The sequence below is a fragment of the Pseudonaja textilis genome, chromosome 2 (genome assembly GCF_049901715.1).
Source record: "Pseudonaja textilis isolate UNSWEBS1 chromosome 2, rPseTex1.2, whole genome shotgun sequence".
Taxonomy (NCBI): Eukaryota; Metazoa; Chordata; class Lepidosauria; order Squamata; family Elapidae; genus Pseudonaja; species Pseudonaja textilis.
This window is the reverse complement of record NC_141991.1, coordinates 234,715,470-234,735,734: the sequence shown is the minus strand read 5'-3', so window position 1 is coordinate 234,735,734 and position 20,265 is coordinate 234,715,470. Positions and strand designations below refer to the sequence as shown.

The 20,265-nt window shown below is 41.4% G+C and overlaps 1 protein-coding gene across 2 annotated transcripts in view; it reads right to left on the bottom strand.

Moving 5' to 3' along the window:
* The window catches only part of HCN1 (hyperpolarization activated cyclic nucleotide gated potassium channel 1), a 147,543-nt gene that overhangs the window by 11,571 nt on the left and 115,707 nt on the right, over positions 1–20,265 (bottom strand). For both annotated transcript variants that reach the window (XM_026714298.2, XM_087927315.1), the window contains one exon: positions 7,643–7,789. In XM_026714298.2, the coding sequence (XP_026570083.1) occupies positions 7,643–7,789 (147 nt within the window). The remainder of the gene's footprint in view (positions 1–7,642; positions 7,790–20,265) is intronic.

Here is a 20,265-nt window from a genome sequence, read left to right as displayed (position 1 = left end):
TTCTCAGGGTTGCAATCTGCACTCTAGGTCTGCTTGCTGAATTCTGTTTTTAAATATCAACAAAGTGGCTAAGGTGGGACTAGAATTCAAAGTCTTCTGGTTTCTAGCCTGGTACTTTAACCACTACACCAAATTGGCTCAGATGTAATTAGCCCTGTCCTATTTCTTAAATTAATTAGCCTGGATGTTACATGAAGACTAATTCCTTTTGACTGTTAAGAAAAAAAACATAAGGGCCATAAGGAAGATGCAAAAGACATGCGAAGGGCCGTAAGGAGGCTACAGGTTTGCCCCAAAAGACCTAGATTGAAGTAAACTACCTTTCAACATTGTTATTTAAAAACATGAATAATGTTTCTAACATTCCTAATTAAAAAACATGGCCCAAAATATTGTAACAAATATTTGGATAATTTCAAATTAAGATAATTCTGCGAGTTTTTCTACCTTTTTTTCCTGGAAAAAGCATAAGCCTTTTTTCTTTTAAAGGCAATAAAGAAGCATAGCCTTTGTATTAGATTCAAGGGAGGGGACTGGAATTCCCTTGAACATGGAGACTATAGAATTGCAGAATTGAGGCCATTCATGTCTTCAAATCCAACATTCTGTTCAGTGCAAGAATCCAAATTAAAGTATTACTGAAAGATGGCTATCTAGTTTCCATTGGAACACTTACAATGCCCATCACTTATCTGAGCAATTGATTCCACTGTCTAACTACTCTTATTATTAGGAAGTTTCTTCTAACATTCAATTGGAATCTTATCTTCCTCTAACTGAAATCTACTATTCCAAGTCCTGCCCTCCAGGCTTCAATATTGGATCTTGATATATATCTTTTACATGACATTCTTTCAGGCATTTGAAAAGGATCAGTTATCTTTTCTTTAAACTTAACCAGTTGCTTCAAATACTTTGGTTTATTTTTTAATCTCACCTTTATTATTTTTATAAATAACTCAAGGCAGTGACCATACCTAATAATCCTTCCTTCTCCTATTTCCCTGCAACAGGGGTCCCCAAACTTGGCAACTTTAAGACTTGTGGACTTCAACACCCCAGAATGGGAATTGAAGTCCACAAGTTTGGAGACCTCTGACCCACCACAACAATCCTGTACAGTGAGCTGGGCTGAAAGTGTGTGACTGGCCCAAGGTCATCATGCTTAAAGTGGTACCAGAACCTACAGTATCCTGATTTCTAGCCTAGTGCCTAACCAACTGGCTCTCTTAATTAAACTGTGCTTTAATTACTACTTCAATCCTTTCCTGTTCTTCCAGTGTTGATTTAATTTTATGAAAGTTGTATGCAAGGGTGGGATTCAAATTTTTTGACAACTGGGCATGGCTAGGTGGGCGTGGCCATGTGACTAGGTGGGCATGGCTTTTTCTTCTTTTTCTGTAGCAACCCCCCTCCCTTTTTTGCCACCTGGGCCTCAAGGAAGCCTCCTCAGGGAAGCCTCCTCGGACAGCATTTTTGCTTCCAGAAGGCTTCCCTTGGGCCCAGAAAAGAAAAAAACAGAGTGCGGTGGGGGGGGCATGCAGCACCCCTCTGCGCTCTGTTTTTGGGCCTCTTGGGCCTCAGGGAAGCCTTCTGGGGTCATTTTTGCTCCCAGGAAGCTTCCCTGGGGCCCAGGAAGACAAAAAAATCATGCCCTCCTGCGCACGCCCCTTTTTGCCTCATGAGCCTCAGGGAAGCCTCCTGAGTAAAGCAGTAAGACAGTGAGGGGGATCGCGGCACAGCTGATCATCAGAACAGCTGATTGTTGGAAGGGGGGAAAAGAAATACCATAAGGAGTGACTTGGCAGGGGAGAACACAGTCAACAATGTTGCGCATGCGCACGATGTCACACATGCGTGATAAGGACTGACTGAGCAGGGAGGGGAGGGGCAGACAGACAGTGGTGGGGCCAGCCAGGGGCATGATTTGCCAGTTCTCTGAACTGCACAGAATCATAACAACCGGTTCTATAGAACCAGTCCGAACTGGTAGAATCCTACCCATGGTTGTACGTCTTTGGTTTTATTTTATTGTATTTTTTCTTTTAAAGTTTTTTTTTAATGAATACTAACTATCAATTTTTATCTGTTTTTATATCAGACAAATATTAGACTACATGTTGATTCAGTTGTTATTTCACACTTCACTATAGCACAAAGCAAAATTGAGTAAAGATTTGCATTTAGATATTTTCAGAGATTTTACAAGGTAAAACAGCATTTATTTTTATTCTTTCTTAACTCTTGAACAATATCTAAAACATCTTCTTGTTTTTCAAAATCAACAACATTGTTCCTTTGGCTGTTTTAATTGTAATACAGTAATAGCCAATCTGACACCAAGACAGCTGAAAGCAGTGATTAACTGGACAATCTTTCCAGGGTGCCTGAAACTCAAGCTGTGGAGGCCTTGCCCTTTCTAAAGCAAGTCCTGTAAAATAACTCTTTACAATAGCTCTGGGACCCAGATCAATATATTTCTTTTTGATTCTTTAGATATAGGACAGGGAGAGGAAGATAATGGTGAGTAATGAAAAGGCAACTGTTTCCTACATGTCAATTTTTCTTCTAACATGGAGATTGCAATTTAAGATTTGCATTGCAGTTGCTCTGTGGTTAAAGATGCTGAGCTCTTCAGCTGGAAAATTGCCAGCCTGGGTTCAAGACCTGAGTGCTGCGCAATGGGGTGAGCTTCCTTTACTTGCTCAGCTTCTAACCATCTAGCATTTCCAAAGCATGAAAATGCAAGTACGTAAATAGGTACCACTTTGGTGGGAAGGTAACAGTGTTCCATATCCCATGGCTTATAGTCATGCTGTCCACATGACCATAGAAATGTCTTCTGACAATAATGGCTCCCTCAGCTAAGAAATAGATGAGCACCTAGAGTCGGACATGACTGGGCAGGAAAAATCTTTACCTTTATTGATCATGTCAGAGAGGAATGCTGGGATTTCCCTTTTTAATTTGTTTGGAAGAGCTCAATAAAATGGGCTCAGAAATGGTACATCTGTCATTAAAACTGCACTATATCACACAGCAGCACAGGATCTACTTTGGCATCTATTCCCTGATCTGAATTTTAAGCCCTAATTGAATGGCACTTTTGCATAACTTACAAACTTGCTTATAATTAGAATTGGTTATATAATTAGAAACTTGCAGATATGATTAGAAAATTATATATAACACCCATGCATGTAATGGCAGTAAGATAAAATTCTGGAGTTGGGGAGTGGTACAGTTTCATGTGGTTGGGAGATCCATCCACTGCAGTCTATAAACCATGGTTGACAGCTAAATGGCTGCATGAATGTGGCCAGTTAACCATGTTTAAACAACTTCACATTATGCAAAATAACTAGTCCTATTGAATTTCAGCTGCAAAAATATAGATGGCAACAAAGATGCAGAGATTTCTAGATCGCAGCTGCTATTTAGTGTTCATCCAAAGGCTTACAGCCAGGATTTGCAATCTTAGTACAAACTGATTCATGTTGCTCCCTACTTTACAATGGATGTACATATTATTAAAAGGAAGGCTGATCATTATTATGACAAATTAAATTGTGGCGATTTCACTAAGAAAAATGTGTTTGCAAGCACTGCCTCTAAAAAGTACGGGGCAAATAGAATCTGTTTTTGTATTTATACTCAATGTATATTTCTGTATGCTTATGGTTGTGTATTTCTGAAAACCTACAAGAAATGAATTTATAGTATATATTCATACATTATAGCAAATTGATGAAATAAATAAATGTGAAATTTAAAAAAATGATAGCTGAAGGTCATTTGAGAAACCCTGCAGATTGATTTAAAAGCTGTCCCTCCATGCAGAACTAGCATCTGCCAGCAGTTTCTTAGCTAATAGGTAATGTTGTGATGGCAGAACAAAAGATCTGCTTGACTGAGTTGGCTTGTGTGGTTCTGAGATTGAAAGAAGCCTGGCTTAGGGTCAACTCTAAGATATCTAATGTTTTATGTACCTGAATGAAATAATTAATACAATAATGTCTTATGTATTTAATAACTGTTCCTTTCTGATACTTTACCATATTAAAAATTTCAATTTAATCTAGTTTTTATTATTTTGTGTAGTCCCCAGGATTCTGCTCAAAGACCTCCTCCTTTTCCTCTTATACCTCCTCTTATATACTACTCCAGCAGTCCCCAACCCAACCGTTGCGTCTTGACGGCTTGCTGGAAGGAGGGGAGAGGGAAACCAGCCATGTGAGTGGAAGGCTGGCGTGTACATGCATGTACACACAGCTCGACTTGCAAAAGTCGAGCTGTGTGTGCATGTGCATGCATGCCAACCCGCCACTTCTCATGCAAATGGAGCTGTAGCATATATGTGTGTACCGGCCCGCCACTCAAAATTATGTGATTACGAATTGTGTGATTGTCCGGTTGTAAACAGGCTACAACCTAGTAGTGGGCTGTAGCCTGGGGGTTGGGGATTCCTATACTATACAACTCTCAGCAAATCTAAGAAGCCTTGGTGGCACAGTGGTTAGAATGCAGTACTGCAGGCTACTTCTGCTGGCTGGTTGCAATTTTGCAGTTCGAATCTCACCAGGCTCAAGGTTGACTCAGCCTTCCATCCTTCTGAGGTCAGTAAAATGAGGACCCAGATTGTTGGGGGTAATATGCTGACTCTGTAGACTGCTTAAAGGGTTGTAAATCACTATGAAGCAGTATATAAGTCTAAATTCTATTGCTATTGCTTTCTAGAATATTAAGCAAGCAGATACAACTATTAGTACTGGCTCTACCAAAAATATTTCCAACGGTTGGTTTTCTTTCTTTTTTTTCTCCCAATACTTTTTTATAATTCCACAAAAGTCATAAATATGCAATGACATCTCCACTGAATGAAATATCCTATGAAGCCCAACTGAATGAATTTACTGAGTATACCCATTTAGATCACTTGAAAACACAATTAACGAAAGCATTGCAATGACCAACTATAATTAATGGTGCATGATAATATCCACTCTTTTGTTAATATTTCCAGCTGCCCCCCTTTTTGTGCAAAGCATTTCATCATTTTCATGTTTGTTTGCTTTTTAATGTTTTCTTCAAAGTGACTGTTAGCTCAGTGGCATTTTTCTAAGTGCAACTCTGATTAATTGAATTGCCTTCCCTCATCTACAAGGGAAATAAAATTCATTATCTAATAAATAGAAAACAGAGTTTGAAAAGGTTAAAGATTGTGGAAGTTGTAACATTTGTCATTCTTTTATTAGAATTTTAAAATTAAATGAGCGTGGTATTTCAATAATGCTAATAGAAAATTATTCTTGCAAACAAAAAAAGAAATTCAACATTAGTCAAGAGAGAAAAACTGAACTTGTTCAAGTTGCACAGTCCACCAGTTCTTAGATGAGTTAAGGTGGCCTAGTTTCACTTTATACTCTGTACTTAATGATTTCACAGGCTACTGCTTAGGTGACTGCAAGTCTAAATACAAAGGCAGAACCTCTTTTTATGAGAGGCATGTTTCCCATTCTTTATTATGAGACTGAACCTTTAAGGTGCTTTCTACTATGTCACCTAGAGAGAAGATGAGAAGGTTGAAATTGCCTTGATTACTATAGATTTTGTTCTTGGACACTGGAGCTACACCAATAATTTTCCAATGCAGTAGCTTAGCATATAATTTTACTAGCTCGATACCTGTGCTTCGCTACGAAACTATGTGGTTGGGCTTCATTTTGGGGAATAAAATAAGGGGAAAAAATTCTGCCTCTGCCTACCAGCATCCATTGGTATTCATCTGGCTACCATCCTGTCAGTGTGTGAGAGAATTCGGGGCTGTTTGGAAACAGTATTTGCTGTGTGAGCAAGGAGCTTGGGTGTGGCTGTTCTGTACTCTTCTGTACTAAAGCTGCTTAGTGCTGTGAAACTAAAACTGAAACACCTCTCCTCTGTTTGTGTTGTGCATTTGGAACAGATTTCTTTTCAGATGGGGAGAAGGAGTAGAACTCCTTAGCAGCAGAGCATGTTAACAATAATAATCGAAATACTAATGCTCTGATGGTCATTCTGAAAGATGTTTTCTTATTGAGCATCTAGAAGCCAAGAGGAATGTACGTGCCAAATTTCAAGTTTGTAGGCTTTACAGTTCTGGAGATTTTGTGATGATGCGTGAGTGGTATTTCACTTTAATATATATAGATTGACCATAGCAATCTTCCTACAGAAGAAACAGCAAATTCATCTCAAACTTGCCAGTTCACAGCTAGGCTAAGTAGGTGATCTTGTGGATTTAATACCTGCTGAATATTTTAAAAGAACTATTTCTTTCACTGATAGTGGTGGCTGATAGAAAAATGCTCACTCCAGAGTTGATGTGGATGACTAACCTATGCTAAAATTATCAGGGCCAATGAAACAGCTTCAGTAAATGGTTTATTCTGACCTGCTGGCTTTTGCTTATTAAGGAACTGAAGAAAAGTTTCTACCAACAATATTGGAACCATTCCAATGATGGTCTTCTTTACCAATCTCCAGCAAATAATAGTGGAGTGGAATTCGAATGGTACTCTGAGAGCTGTAATTTAAATACTTTTGCTATGGAGCTGTTTAAAAAATAAAACTAAGGTAAATAAATTACTATGGTATTGCAATTGAAGCATCAGGCTAGAAACCAAGCAACTATGATTCTGCTAGGTGGCCTTGGGCCAGTCACTCTTTCTCAGTCCTAGTAAAGAGGCCATGCAAACCTTGCCAAGAAACTACAGTGATTTGTCCATGCAGTCACTGGGAGTCAAAAATTGACTTGAGGACAAATCTGCCTGTTTGTACACACACGCACACACACACATATATACCATGGAGTTATCATTCCTGGTTACTCTAGAATCTGTTTAAATAAAAAGTCCAATTTTATCTGGTAATAAGTATTCATAGGAATGCAGTTCTAATTCTACCTGCATGTTGCAGGAATCAAATGGGAGAATTCCACATGTTATGCAAGTTTGATCTAACAATGGCACCAGGTTGTAAACCTAGGAGAATCCAGATAACAGATAATCAGAGTTGGAGGGGACCTTGTAGGTCATCTAATCCAACCTCCCACCCAAGCAGGAGACCTTACACCATTTCTGACAAATGGCAGTCCAATCTCTTCTTGAAAGTCTGAAATGATGGCGCTCCCACAACTTCCAAGGGCAACTTGTGTTCCATTGGTTGATTGTTCTCACTGTCAGAAAGTTTCTCCTTATTTCCAGGTTGAATCTCTCCTTGTTCAGTTTCCATCCATTATTCCTTGTCTGGCCTTTGGGTGCTTTGGAAAATAGCTTTTCTCCTTCCTCTCTGTGGCAGCCCCTCAAATACTGGAAGACTGCTGTCATGTCTCCCCTGGTCCTTCTCTTCACTAGACTAGTCATGCCCAGTTCCTGTAACTGTTAGCTGAATTCTAGTTTTGTCTCAGGCACACAGCCAAGTGGATGGCATTAGAAAGAATACAGTGGTAATCTACTTTTAAAAATCTTGTCAAGAAACCTGCTCAAAGACACAAAATAAAAACAAAACAAAAACCTTAAGAAAAGATGAACTTTCTGAATTCTCCTGCAATTCAAATTGAGAAAGAATTTTCTTTCCTCGTACATCATCAACACCATTTCCTTACCTCCCGAAGAGGGTCATTGAGTTCATTAAGAATGCTGTCTTCATCAAAGATCTTGCCTTGGTAACGGTGCTCATAATAATCATGGATTTTTTGACGCATATCTGCAGGTAGCTTGTGAAACGACATGTACTGTTCGACTTGTTTGTACTAAAAGAAAAAAAATACAAATAATTACTGCAAAGTGTCTCAGAATAATATGAAAAGCCATATATAATGCATTACTAATATTTTAAAATTATGGTTATTAAAAGAAAAACGAAAGCATAATAGCTTTAAAATTCAGAGTGCTTAGGATTGTGAATGGAAATTATTTTTCCTAACACTTTGTGCTAGAAATATATTTATTTGGCTTTTATTAGTTTCTAGTTTTTGAAAGTTGGACTCAATGATGACATTTTTCCAGCCATGGATTGAAATTTGTTTGTTTTTTAATGGAAAATGTGATGATCTTAGTTTTCTTTAATCTTATCAAAAATATTTTTGATTGCCATGTTGATCCATGAACAACAGCACTACAATGGGGGGTTTCTAAGCACAAGTTTGAAAGAAGATACGTGGAAGACATGCAATAGCCTTAATGAGTTAAACCAAGTTCTATCTTAGTCTACCATTTTGTTTCTGATGGTGACCAATCAGACACCTCTGAGATATAAAACAGTGGGAGAGGCACAGTCTCCTCCACTTGTTGCAATTGGTGTTTGTTCCCACCATGGAGATGACATTCAATCAAGACATGACAAACTTGTCCTCCGTGACTTTATCCAATCCTCTTTTAAAGTCATCCAAATTAATGGCTATCACTACCTCCTGTAGCAATGGATTCCATGAGTTTATTATGTGCTGTCTGAAGAAGGATGTATGCAGGGGTGGGATACGACAGGGTTAACTACTGTTTGGGATTTACGAGCTTCCCTGCAACTGCTGGGAGCCACACGCCTGTAAATCGTCATCAGCATGCTGGGTGCAGAGAAGCAGCCTTTGAAACAGCCCTCTTTTCCTGCTTTTTTTAAACTACAGCTATGCCTCATTCGTCACTGAAGTTGAAAAATCAGGAAATAAAGATCAGGTAAGAGCCCGGGTGGGCAGGTGAGCAAAAACATTAGCAGACATAGAACTGGTTCTGTGTCTGCTGCTCTTCAGAGCTACTGGTTCTACAGAGGTGGACAGAACTGGTAGAAACCCACCCCTGGATGTATGGGGTTCTTGTTGAATCAGAAGATAAGCTGAATGAACAATGAATGCTTTAAATAGTTTCCTGCAGCTGCATTTGTTTCAGGAGGAAATTGTTATTGGAAAACAAGCTATTCTAGAGGCATAGTAGCACCAGCTTTTGAATTTCAGATGGCTGATTCATAGGAAGATAAGAATCCCTATTTTTCTTCTCAGACAATTTTTATTACATCAAATCAAATTTCATCTTGCAATAAATTGCTAAAAGCAACAACAATCTTCTGATACTTTCCCTTAAAGGCTTGGGAATGGTAAACTTATTTCATTCACCTATTATTCTATATAACTGATTTTTTTCATATTTATAATTATTGACAATATCATTGTTAAATGACAACTACCACAAACAAGCAACAATAAACATACTATTCTACCTAAATTATAGTTATCTCATAAAGTATGAATGAATAAAATTATAATCAAATGATTTTCTAATAGTGATACTAGGATACATAAGTTTGGATTGATAATATGAGTTATTATGTAATGTAACTGTAATTGAGACTACGAAATGAATGCACAAAACTGATGAACCAACTGACACACTGTTTGTATATATGTATGGAAGAAAACTGATGCTTTTATGTTTTGTTTGTTTTGTTTTTTTTAAAAATCAATAAAATTGTTTTCAAAAAAAAATAAACATACTATTCTGCTCATCATGTTGTTTCTGGTCCTTGTGCCTGATATTATTCTTGCCAGATGGGATTAATTTCACTGCTCCCCTCAACTCAGCACCAAATTCCATCACATTTACAGAACTATTTACCAATTTGTGGTTCAAGATATCTTGCTAAGACAATTTTAAAGAATATTAGTGTTATGTCCTGAGGACTCAAGGAGTTCTCACTCAGGTCCACTCACTTTATGTGGGCGTTATTCCCCCATTCCCATTGGTTGGCTCTCCCCAGCAGCCAGCTATAAAAGCAGGCTGCGGGGTCCAACCGGTTGCTGATTGCTGCGAGCCAGTTCCAGGCTTGGCAAGCACGGTCAGCCCTTTATTGTAAAATAAAGTATTGTTGCACTCATGCTCTGGTTCAGCCTCTCATTGCTCAAACTTAACACTGGCGACGGAGGGTGGGATGGCTACCAGAAGCACCTTGCAACCGCTGAGTCACTAGCCACCGATCCGCAGCCCAGAGAGAGCGATCGGCTGGCGACAAGGGAAACGCTGATCCGCAGCCAGAGAGAGCGGTCAGCCAACAATACGAGCGATCAAAAAGAGCAAACGCTGATCCGCAGCCAGAGAAAGCGGTCTGATTCAAAAGTTAGAAGCGTCTGTAGCCGCTTGTTAGCCCCGCTGCAGGGAAAGTGAAGCGCTGCGAGCCGCAGCCGCTCTGTATTTGGCGCGAAATTCAAACGGGTGTCATTTGAATTTCGAGCCAGTAGGAGACACAGCACAGCGCTGTAGGAAGTCACTAACGCCCACTTTTTGGCGCGAATCAAGACACCTCCAATGGCTAGCAGCCAACGTGGTAACCCAGAGAGAGAAAGAGAGGGTAGCAAAAACCTCTCCAGAGCTGATATCACTAGTAACTCACGAGCGCCCGTAGTCCCAGAGAGATTTTTCCGCAGGTAGCCCAGCCGTTCCAGCACCATGAGTTCCAACCCAGTATTCCCGGCGTTTAAACCAGACGAAGAGAAGTGGGAGTCGTATAAGAACCGCTTCAATCATTACATCGATGCGGTCGGCTTGGCGGATGCGGGAGAGCATCGGAAAAATCCTATTTCCTAATCTACTGCAGAGCCACCGTTTACGATACCGCCGCAGCACTCGTAGCGCCGAGAGAATTGAAAAACGTTCTGTGGTCCGAGTTGCTTGAGATCCTCACTAACCACTACGCCCCAGGCCTTCACAAATCGCCAGGAGGTTCACGTTCCGTATGAGGAAGCAATCAAGTAAGGAGACCATCAATCAATATATGGCCGCCCTCAGAACAGCAGCCCTGCACTGCGGGTTTGGAACATACCTGGAGGACATGCTCCTCGATCAATTAGTTTGTGGGGTCAAGGATCTCAACCTACAGAGGCGCCTGCTAGCAAAAAGACCTCAACCTCGCAGCAAGCGGTCGAGGAGGCCCTAGCAGCCGAGCTAGCAACGAACTCAGCCACCAAATTCAGGGCCCAAGTGCCAAGCTAGCATCGTTCCCAGTCCATTCCGAAGAGGTGGAAGCGGAGGAAACCCACAACGATGAAAACGACGTCCACCGCCTCGCCAACGACAGACGGTCGCAGGTAGGGGCCAAACAAGAATACACCGGTCCACCCAAGCACATCACATTGTGCCTAGCCTGTGGGGATCGCATCAAAGGGCCACCTGCAAGTTTAAAGGAGCCACTTGCAACAACTGCCATAAGAGGGGGCACATCGCGAGAGTCTGCCAAGCCCCCAAAGCGCTGCACACAGACCCCGTCCTCGCACTCGGGACTACAGAGGCAAGTATTAAACTGTCGCACGCACCGCCTTGCCAGGCGTACTTGCCACGCTGTTAGTAAAATTTCTCTCTCCGTTTCCCTAGAAGGTAAACCGTGCCACATGGAGGTTGACACAGGGTCAGCGCTCTCAATAATCTCGTGGAACACCCTCAAGAGACTCCACCCCAGCCTATCTACTACCCGGCTTCAGAGATGCCAGTTCGGTCTGAAGGACTACCAGGGGAAGGCCATTCCCGTGATCGGCAGAGGCAAGTTCTTTGTCAGTTTTAGAGCTTTTAAAGGCCACCTACCTCTAGTGGTAATTAACGGCAATCTACCCACCTTATTGGGGCTCGATTGGTTTCCCCACCTCGGCCTAGGGTTAACAGGAGTCCATGCTGTCTCAACCTCAGACACTGACTCCTTATTCGCTGACTACGCAGATGTGTTCAGCAAGGAGCTGGGGTGTTATAATGGAACCCCATCTCGTTCACCGTTGACCCCAGGCAGTCCCAATCAGATTAAAACCACGTGAGTTCCATTTGCTATTCGACCAAAACTAGACGCTGAATTGGATAAACTACTAAAACAAGGGGTCATTGAGCCAACAGATTTCGCCAAGTGGGAGACGCCCATCGTCACACCCCTTAAAAAGATGGTAGCCTGAGAATTTGCTCGGACTACAAGACAACAATCAATAAATATTTACAAGTTAGCGCCTACCCCAGCCCGTCATTCAGCACTTATTGCATACATTCGAGCCAGGCAGTATTTTTGCTAAATTGGACATGTCTCAAGCATATCAGCAGTTCCCTGTTGATAACCAAACAGCGGAACTTCAGACCATCGTCACTCACAGGGGTGCCTTCCGATGCAAGCGCCTCCAATTTGGCGTAAGTGTTGCCCCGGGTATTTTTCAATCCCTCATGGAGCGGATTTTACAGGGCCTCCCTGGTGTAGTACCCTACTGACGACATCTTGGTCTCGGCCAGGACAGACCCCAACTCTTCCAGAGAGTGCGAGCAGTGTTAGAGAGGTTCAGACAGCATGGCCTCAAGTTAAAAAAAAGAAAAATGCGCCATTGCCACTAGACAGGTGGACTTTCTGGGTTATAAAATTGACGCCTCTGGCATTCACCCCTGGAGTCCAAGGTTAGAGCAATCCACGAAGCTCCCACACCAACCTCCAAAACGGAGCTACAAGCTTTCTTGGGGCTGCTGAACTTTATGCATCCTTCTTGCCCCATAAAGCCTCAGTAGCCGAACCCCTACACAGATTACTAGACAAAAGTCACCGTGGCACTGGGGGCACAAAAAGAAGACCAGGCGTTTAACGCCGTCAAATCACTACTTACGTCAGAGGCAGTGCTCATCCAATTCGACTCCAACCTTCCTTTAGTACTGGCAGCAGACGCATCCCCTTTGGAATTGGGGCGGTCCTTAGTCACAGACTCCCCAATGGCGCCGAGGCCCCCATCGCCTTTTTTTCCAGGACGCTCTCGGCCACGGAGCGAAATTACAGCCAAATAGACAAGGAAGCCCTAGCAGCTGTTGCAGCCGTGAAAAAGTTTCACGAATTCCTTTTTGGCCACTTCTTCGAACTGGTCACCGACCATAAGCCCCTCCTGGGCCTACTGGCCGGCAACAAACAGACACCTCAAGTCCTTTCCCCAGAATGACAAGGTGGACACTTTTCCTAGCGGCCTACTCATACAAACTTATTCACCGCCCGGGCAAAACTCTATCCCACGCCGACGCTCTCAGTCGCTGCCCCTTACCCGCTCCGGCTGAAGACCCAGCTCCTGTCAACGCCATTTTCGAAATCACCCAGTTGGACCTGCCCATCACCGCCCTTGACATCGCCGCTAAAACCAAGGCAGACCAAACGCCGCCCAGGTGCTCGACTGGGTGAGGAGGGGATGGCCGGGAGGCAACGTTGATAACAAATTCGCACCCTTTAAGACTCGCATGCAGGAGCTGTCCAGTTTGCAGGGTTGTCTACTGTGGGGCACTCGAGTGGTCATTCCGACCTCGCTGCGTCCCGAGTCCTGGAGGCGTTGCACAGGACACCCCGCATTGTGAGAATGAAGGCATTAGCACGCAGCTACGTGTGGTGGCCGGGTCTAGACGAGGACATTGTCAATTGGGTAAGTTCCTGCAGCATTTGCCAGGAATCCTGTCCTGCTCCCCCATCGCCACCCCTACCAGATGGGAGAGCGCCAGCGCCCTTGGTCTAGAATCCATATCGATCTGGCAGGCCCCGTGCATGGAAAGATGTTCCTAGTGGTCGTGGACGCTTATTCCAAATGGATAGACGTGGCACAGCTATCCACGACCACCACACTAGCAATCACCAACGTGTTAACGTGCCTGTTCGTTACACATGGACTACCCGACTCCATTGTCTCCGATAATGGCCCACAGTTCGCATCAGTAGAATTCAGCCGTTTTGCTTGCCAACCTGGGCATTCGCCACATTTTCACAGCCCCATTTCACCCTGCCAGTAATGGGTTGGCTGAAAGGGCCGTCAGGACCACCAAAGAGGCCTCGCTAGGTTTGGCAGGGATGACTGGCACCACAAACTCGCACGGTTCCTGATGAGCCAGCACTCAACCCCTGTGCAGTCACCAATAAGTCCCCAGCGGAACTTCTGATGGGCCGGCGCCTGAGGACTGTATTGGACAGATTGCACCCACAATACTGCCCTGACTCTCCCCTCGCTTCTACTTCGGGGTTAGACATTTTTGTTACAGGAGCCGATATTCGCAAGGAATTTCGCTGGGGACCCACTTTGGATTCCAGGCGAGGTCATCGCCATCACCGGGCCGAGATCGTATAGAGTCAGGCTGGAGGATGGTCGCGTCTGGAGGAGACATATAGACCAGCTTAGAAGGCGCCTCAGCACCCTTGCCAACAAGAATCCAGAGTCTCCAGTCGAAGGGAACCGCCTCATCCGCCGCCCAGCCACATCGCACCCAGCGACCAGTCTGCACCAGCGGTCGTTCCGGTCAGCCCAAACTCGGACAACAGCACCCAGAGAGTTGACCAGCCTGATCCAACCCACGAGAGCTCGACCCCAGTAACCAACCCGGTGGTTCCCGAGGATGCCCAGTCCAGAGAGAGTGTTGGCGACACTATGCCGGCTCGACCATCACAGACTGGTACCGAACAGACAGACAATGTTCCCGAGTTGCGCCTGTTCCGGGCGCCAACACAAACCCCCGTCTACCTCAAGGACTATGCATGTTCGCATCTGGGGGAAGGGGTGTTATGTCCTGAGGACTCAAGGAGTTCTCACTCAGGTCCACTCACTTTATGTGGGCGTTATTCCCCCATTCCCATTGGTTGGCTTCTCCCCAGCAGCCAGCTATAAAAGCAGGCTGCGGGGTCCAACCGGTTGCTGATTGCTGCGAGCCAGTTCCAGGCTTGGCAAGCACGGTCAGCCCTTTATTGTAAAATAAAGTATTGTTGCACTCATGCTCTGGTTCAGCCTCTCATTGCTCAAACTTAACAATTAGCATCTGGGGTTCACTCTCCCCTCAATTCAGCACCATATTCCACTCTAGTAACTCATAAGTTGTTTTTTATACTTTCACAAATGCGTCTTTTTCTGATTATAATGATTTATTCAAGAATTCTTGAGAAATTAGATCATATACTGAAATAGCAATGCTTTATTCTTTCACTTGCATTATTTCTACTTTTTCTCACAAATAGTTGCAATCACATAAAGATAGTGCTCAAGTTATGACTGGATCACTATTACTAAGTGATGTATTCCTAAACTGTTGTGTCAAGTGACCACATCATTTAGCATCAGCAGTCCAGGCAATCTCAGTTGTGTTGTAATGCAAAAGGTGTGGGTCAGGAAACAGAGAAAGTTCCAAGTAAGAAGAGGGGGTGATGCCACACAAAGGGTGAAGGAGGTCCTTTGAGGTCTAGTGCAGACTATACTTTATGTCTGTTGTGGGAGGGAGTGCTCAGTGTGGTGTAAACTCAGAAAGGCTGGTGAATGAAGGCATGGGGTGCATGTAATCATAGGCAGGCCATAGAAAGGCCTGTGTGTGTGCAATTGCAGAGAGACTGTGGAAAAGAGGGTGCAGGATGTGTGTGATATGAGGAAGACTAGGGAAGAGGGCACAGTGTGTGTGCATGTTTGTGATTGAAGGGAGGCCATGAAAAGAGGGGTGAGCAAAGGGAGGGGAAGAGGGAGCAATTTAGGTGAGTGAACAAAGGCTGTGGGGATGGTGTGGTAGAGACATATCCCTGCAATTTGTGACTTTCCTTGCCAATTTCCCACTGACTTTACTTGGCAGTAGGGAAAATTACAATTGGTGATCATGTGACTGTGGGATACAGCTACTGGCTGCATGTGTAAGCTGGTTGCTAGGCACCCAAATTTTGATCATGTGACCTCAGGAGTGCTGCAAGGGCTGGAACTTTCCTTCACTTTGCACTGTCATAACTCATAATGGTCACTGAATTTGTAGCTGTACAAGTGCAGAATACACATTCCATTTTAAAATAAGATTTCCTGCACCTGATTGATCACTGACTCACTCACTTATTCATTTGTCCTGTCCACTTGAACATTTTGGTCCCCTACTAATTTTACACATGTATGTGTAGGATGTATAATACATACATTTACACCCATATACCCATATTTTTAAAAAAATCAGTTTGATACCATAAATTCCTTGAACGTTATGTCACTAAACAAGAACTGTCAGCAAGATATATCCTAAGACCATCTTATGGTCTTAGGATATAAGACCATAAGACCATCTGTGATAGTATTCTTTTTTCTATGTAGAGCAAATACACACACACACACACACACACACACACACACAAACAAACACAAGCTTTTAACAATTTTTGAAACTTTCAATTTTTCCAATTAAGGAATTATTTCTGTAGATGTTGGGTTATTTTTCCTTATAATCTGCACCCCACCAAAACCAATGGTGAAGATGTACTGGTTGCTGTGTTACTTCCAGGTCCATTTTAAGATGTTGGTTATCATCTTTAAAGCCCTTTATGGCATGGGACAAGATTATCTGAGGCACCAATGGGATTGGCTCACCCCACTCATCCATCCAAAGGGGCATATTATGGTTTCCCATCAATCAAAGTGTTTCAGCTGGCAGGATCTAGAAGAAGAATCTTTCTGCTAGTCTTTGGAACATCTTGTCACTTTAAATTAGTTCTGCCCCCACCCTTTAGACCTATTGGAAGAATCTTTGCCAATTGGCTTGGGAACCTGGGAATCTGTGATCTATATTGTGGTTGGCTGGTGAACTAATAGGGAAGATGCTGCCATTATAACATTTTTGCTTCTGGGTTTTTGTTTGTTTTGTATCTAGTGTTGTTAATATTTTAACATTGATCATTTTAATTTGTAAAATGTAAGCCTCCCAAAGTTGCTTTGCAGCATGAGATGGGCAACATATAAATTTAATAAATAAATAGTAAAGGAAAAAAAGAGAAAAAATTTCTTCTACCTATATTTTGAAATTTTGTGTCCATTTTATCAGAAATTTTGCTATTGTCAAATTAACAAAAAGTTAAAAAAAAAACCATAGAAGAATCATTGGGTTATCATTTTTTTTTTTTGCCTAGAGAAAAATATTCTGTAAACATTAGAGAGCCATCTGCTGAGTCATCATTAATAAGACCTATTTTTGAAAGGGATTATAGGTTGTTATGGGGGAAGATCACTGTTTAGTCTTCAATACCAGATGTTATAAAAGAGATGAATTTACTCTGAGAGTATTGTGACTAATATTGCCCTAATTACTGGAGACTGAGCTGGCTGATCTTGATTTGTTCATAGGAGCCATGCTTGAAAAGAGACAGATTCAGAGAGCTAAGCTCAGTTGCTCTGCAGAGTGCATTAGAAATATTACAAAGGTTATGTAATGGATACTGACATAAGGGAAGTCATAAGTCACCTAACAGCCAGTCGTCGCATCATACTGTTTCCATTATAAAAATACATATCTCCTCAACAGCTCCCAGTCTATAGAAGTAGCAGGTGGCTGGAGAGTTATGATTATCATTTTGGGTTAGAAAAATGAAAAAAAACAACAACCCAACTCAAATCCACCTCAATATGAATCAGAAAGAGAGGAAAAAGGAGTACGATTGCCAGCTCCTGAAACTGCAGCCTAGGATGAGTTAGATGAAATTTTATAGCTACTTTTCAAAAACAGCCATGCATAGCCTTATCTGTATATAAAAGATCCACATGCTTGAGATGGGGATAATAACGCAATCAGTGTATCACAGACTTGATTTTCCTGAATGAATTATAAGTACTTCTTGCAGTAAATCAACTTGCAAAACCCATCTGTAAGCATTGCGGATGATAGAAAGGTACAGAAATTAACCAATATTTTCAAAAAGTAAGATAATCTGGGATTTTAATTTAATTGAAAAAAGGTAAATTACCAAAAAGTTTTAAAATGATGCTAAAAGCTAGTCACAATCTCTAATTCAGTTTAAATATAAAATATACTACTCATATTTGTCTAACTATATATTATATTATTCTAATTGACTTTCAACCTCATCCTGCATCTAAAAATGAAAATTGGTTAGGATAATTTATTGATTTAAAACTCAGTCCTCCCTTTTTTTTCAAATTTAGATTTTCAGAATGAAATTACCCAAATTCATAACTCTTTCCAGAAAAAAATAATAATGGGTTTTGATGTTGATGTTGTTTTTGCAACTTCATTCAGCATTGTCTTTCTTAGTTGCTGTTATTCTGTTTGTGGACTAACCTGGTAATTCTACTCAACCAGAATTGAATATGAACACAGTGCATTCTGCAGCTGGAATTGGATACTTGAATGCATAACTGAGGACAAGCAAAGGCGATAAAACTATCATTTTCATTTGGAGAATAGATAGATAGCCAGCCAAACAGAAGCTTTATTTTGGTCAGTGACCAGTAAAAGTACATTGAATAAAACAAATAACACAAAACTATCCCCTAGTAACAAGACCTATTGGCAATCATTTGTTGGTAAAGCTTACCCATACTATAGCAAAATTTTGCTACTTTTAGAGAAATAAATTTATCTTGATTATTTTGCAGATAGTGCAAATAAAAATTATAGGGTGTTGAGAAAATTTGAATAATAGAGGGGCTATCAACTGATAGTGAATCATCCTACTGGCAATACAGAAGAACATGAGATGTTGATTTTACGGTACTCCTAGCACAGGGGCAGTATTGGGTTTTCTTTGGGTTTTCCTATGTTTCCCTTCCAGAATAGCTTTCAGGAGAGAAGACGATGGTTCAGAAAAAAAGAGTCTTTGTTGGGGAGGATCTATCCTATTCCCTATTGCCTTTTTGATATTAACAGCTAAAACTCTTGTGGCTCTCCAAGTTGTCATCATTAATGTAAGGTGAGCCAGTCTTTATTCCTTTGAAGCAGGGGTGGGATTCAAATTTTTTAACAACCAGTTCTATGGGCATGGCTTAGTTGGTGGGCATGGCTTTGTGGTCATGTGACTGGCTGGGCATGGCTAACTCAACATCTCTCACTTCGAGGCACGCATCTCCTCGCCCGGCCTCTCATGACTGTGGGGATGCTGAAACAGTCATTAAGTGTGAAAAATGATCATAAGTCACTTTTTTCAGTGCCATTGTAACTTTGAATGGTCACTCCACACAAGCAAAGTACCAGCAAAGAAGGGGAAAAAACCTCCAGAGAAGTTCCTGAGACAGGAAGTCTAGTCCTGCCAAGAATGTAATAAGGGTTAATGGAGAGGCAGTTTCTGTAAGCAACACCAGAATGCTTCCTTCCTGCCTTCCTTACAGGATTAGGCCAGTAATTTCTTCTAACAACTGGTTCTCCTAACTGCTTAGAATATTAACAATAGGTTCTAGTGAATAGATGTGAACTGTTAGAATCCCACCCCTACTTTGAAGTAAATGAAATTACAGTCATTGTACTGTTTAGAAGAAAAAAAAGATAATAAAGGAGAAAGCAACTTTATAGGAAGAAAGCAAGACTCTAAATTTTCTTCAGAAGGTTCACCCAGACTTAATTGATTTCTCAGTCACTGAATTGTAAAGGAAAGCTGTGAAAAACTTATGTATATTGATTATTGAAATGTAACTTCATTACTAAGCCTCAGTTAAATGACATTATGAAGAGTAATTAATGGGGAAGAAGTAGACTAGACATGACAGGAAGAAGATCGTGTACAGACTTAAACATAATAATTGCATTTCTTTTCTAATGTAATGAAAGTAAGACGATCCAAGAATCTTCGACAAAAGGAAACATTTATTATTAACTTGTCACTTTCAAATGCACAGCTTTTCTGATAGAGAAAAGACTAAGTGAAGTGAAAAAAAAACCAGCAACATGCTGCTCTGTGTCATTGGTTTACAAAGCAGCAGGTTAAATTTCTGCCACAAAGAGCCCTGAGCTCCTTCAAAATCTTTAGAATTAGTAAAAGGAAAAGTTTGTTCTGCTAGGATCCAGTTAGAAAGGACTATAAAGTCAGTTAATCCTTTGAAAGCTGTATAAATATTATTTATTCAATGTCTTGCCTTCATTCTTTCTGTGAGACACTTTTATTTCTATGTTTGATTAAATACAGTTAATAATTATGAATTAGTCAATTCAGTGTCCAAATCTGGATATTTAACTATGCTTTGGCTTGAAACCATTTATTTTTGAAATTTTGGTTCATAAAATCAGTTTATTTTATAACCCATATTAAAATTAAATTAAGAAAACTGATGACTCATGTGTTAAATACATGAATAGTAAATATTAAAGAAATTTTGGCTTACTGAATTTGTTGAACCATCTTAGCCATCATTTTATTATCCCTAGACTGTACACTAAGAATATTTGTCTGTTTGTCAGTCTCTCTCTCTCTCTCTGTCCCTTCAAAGAAGATACTTTCTCTTCGAGGAAGCTCTGACTGTGTTCTATAATCACACAT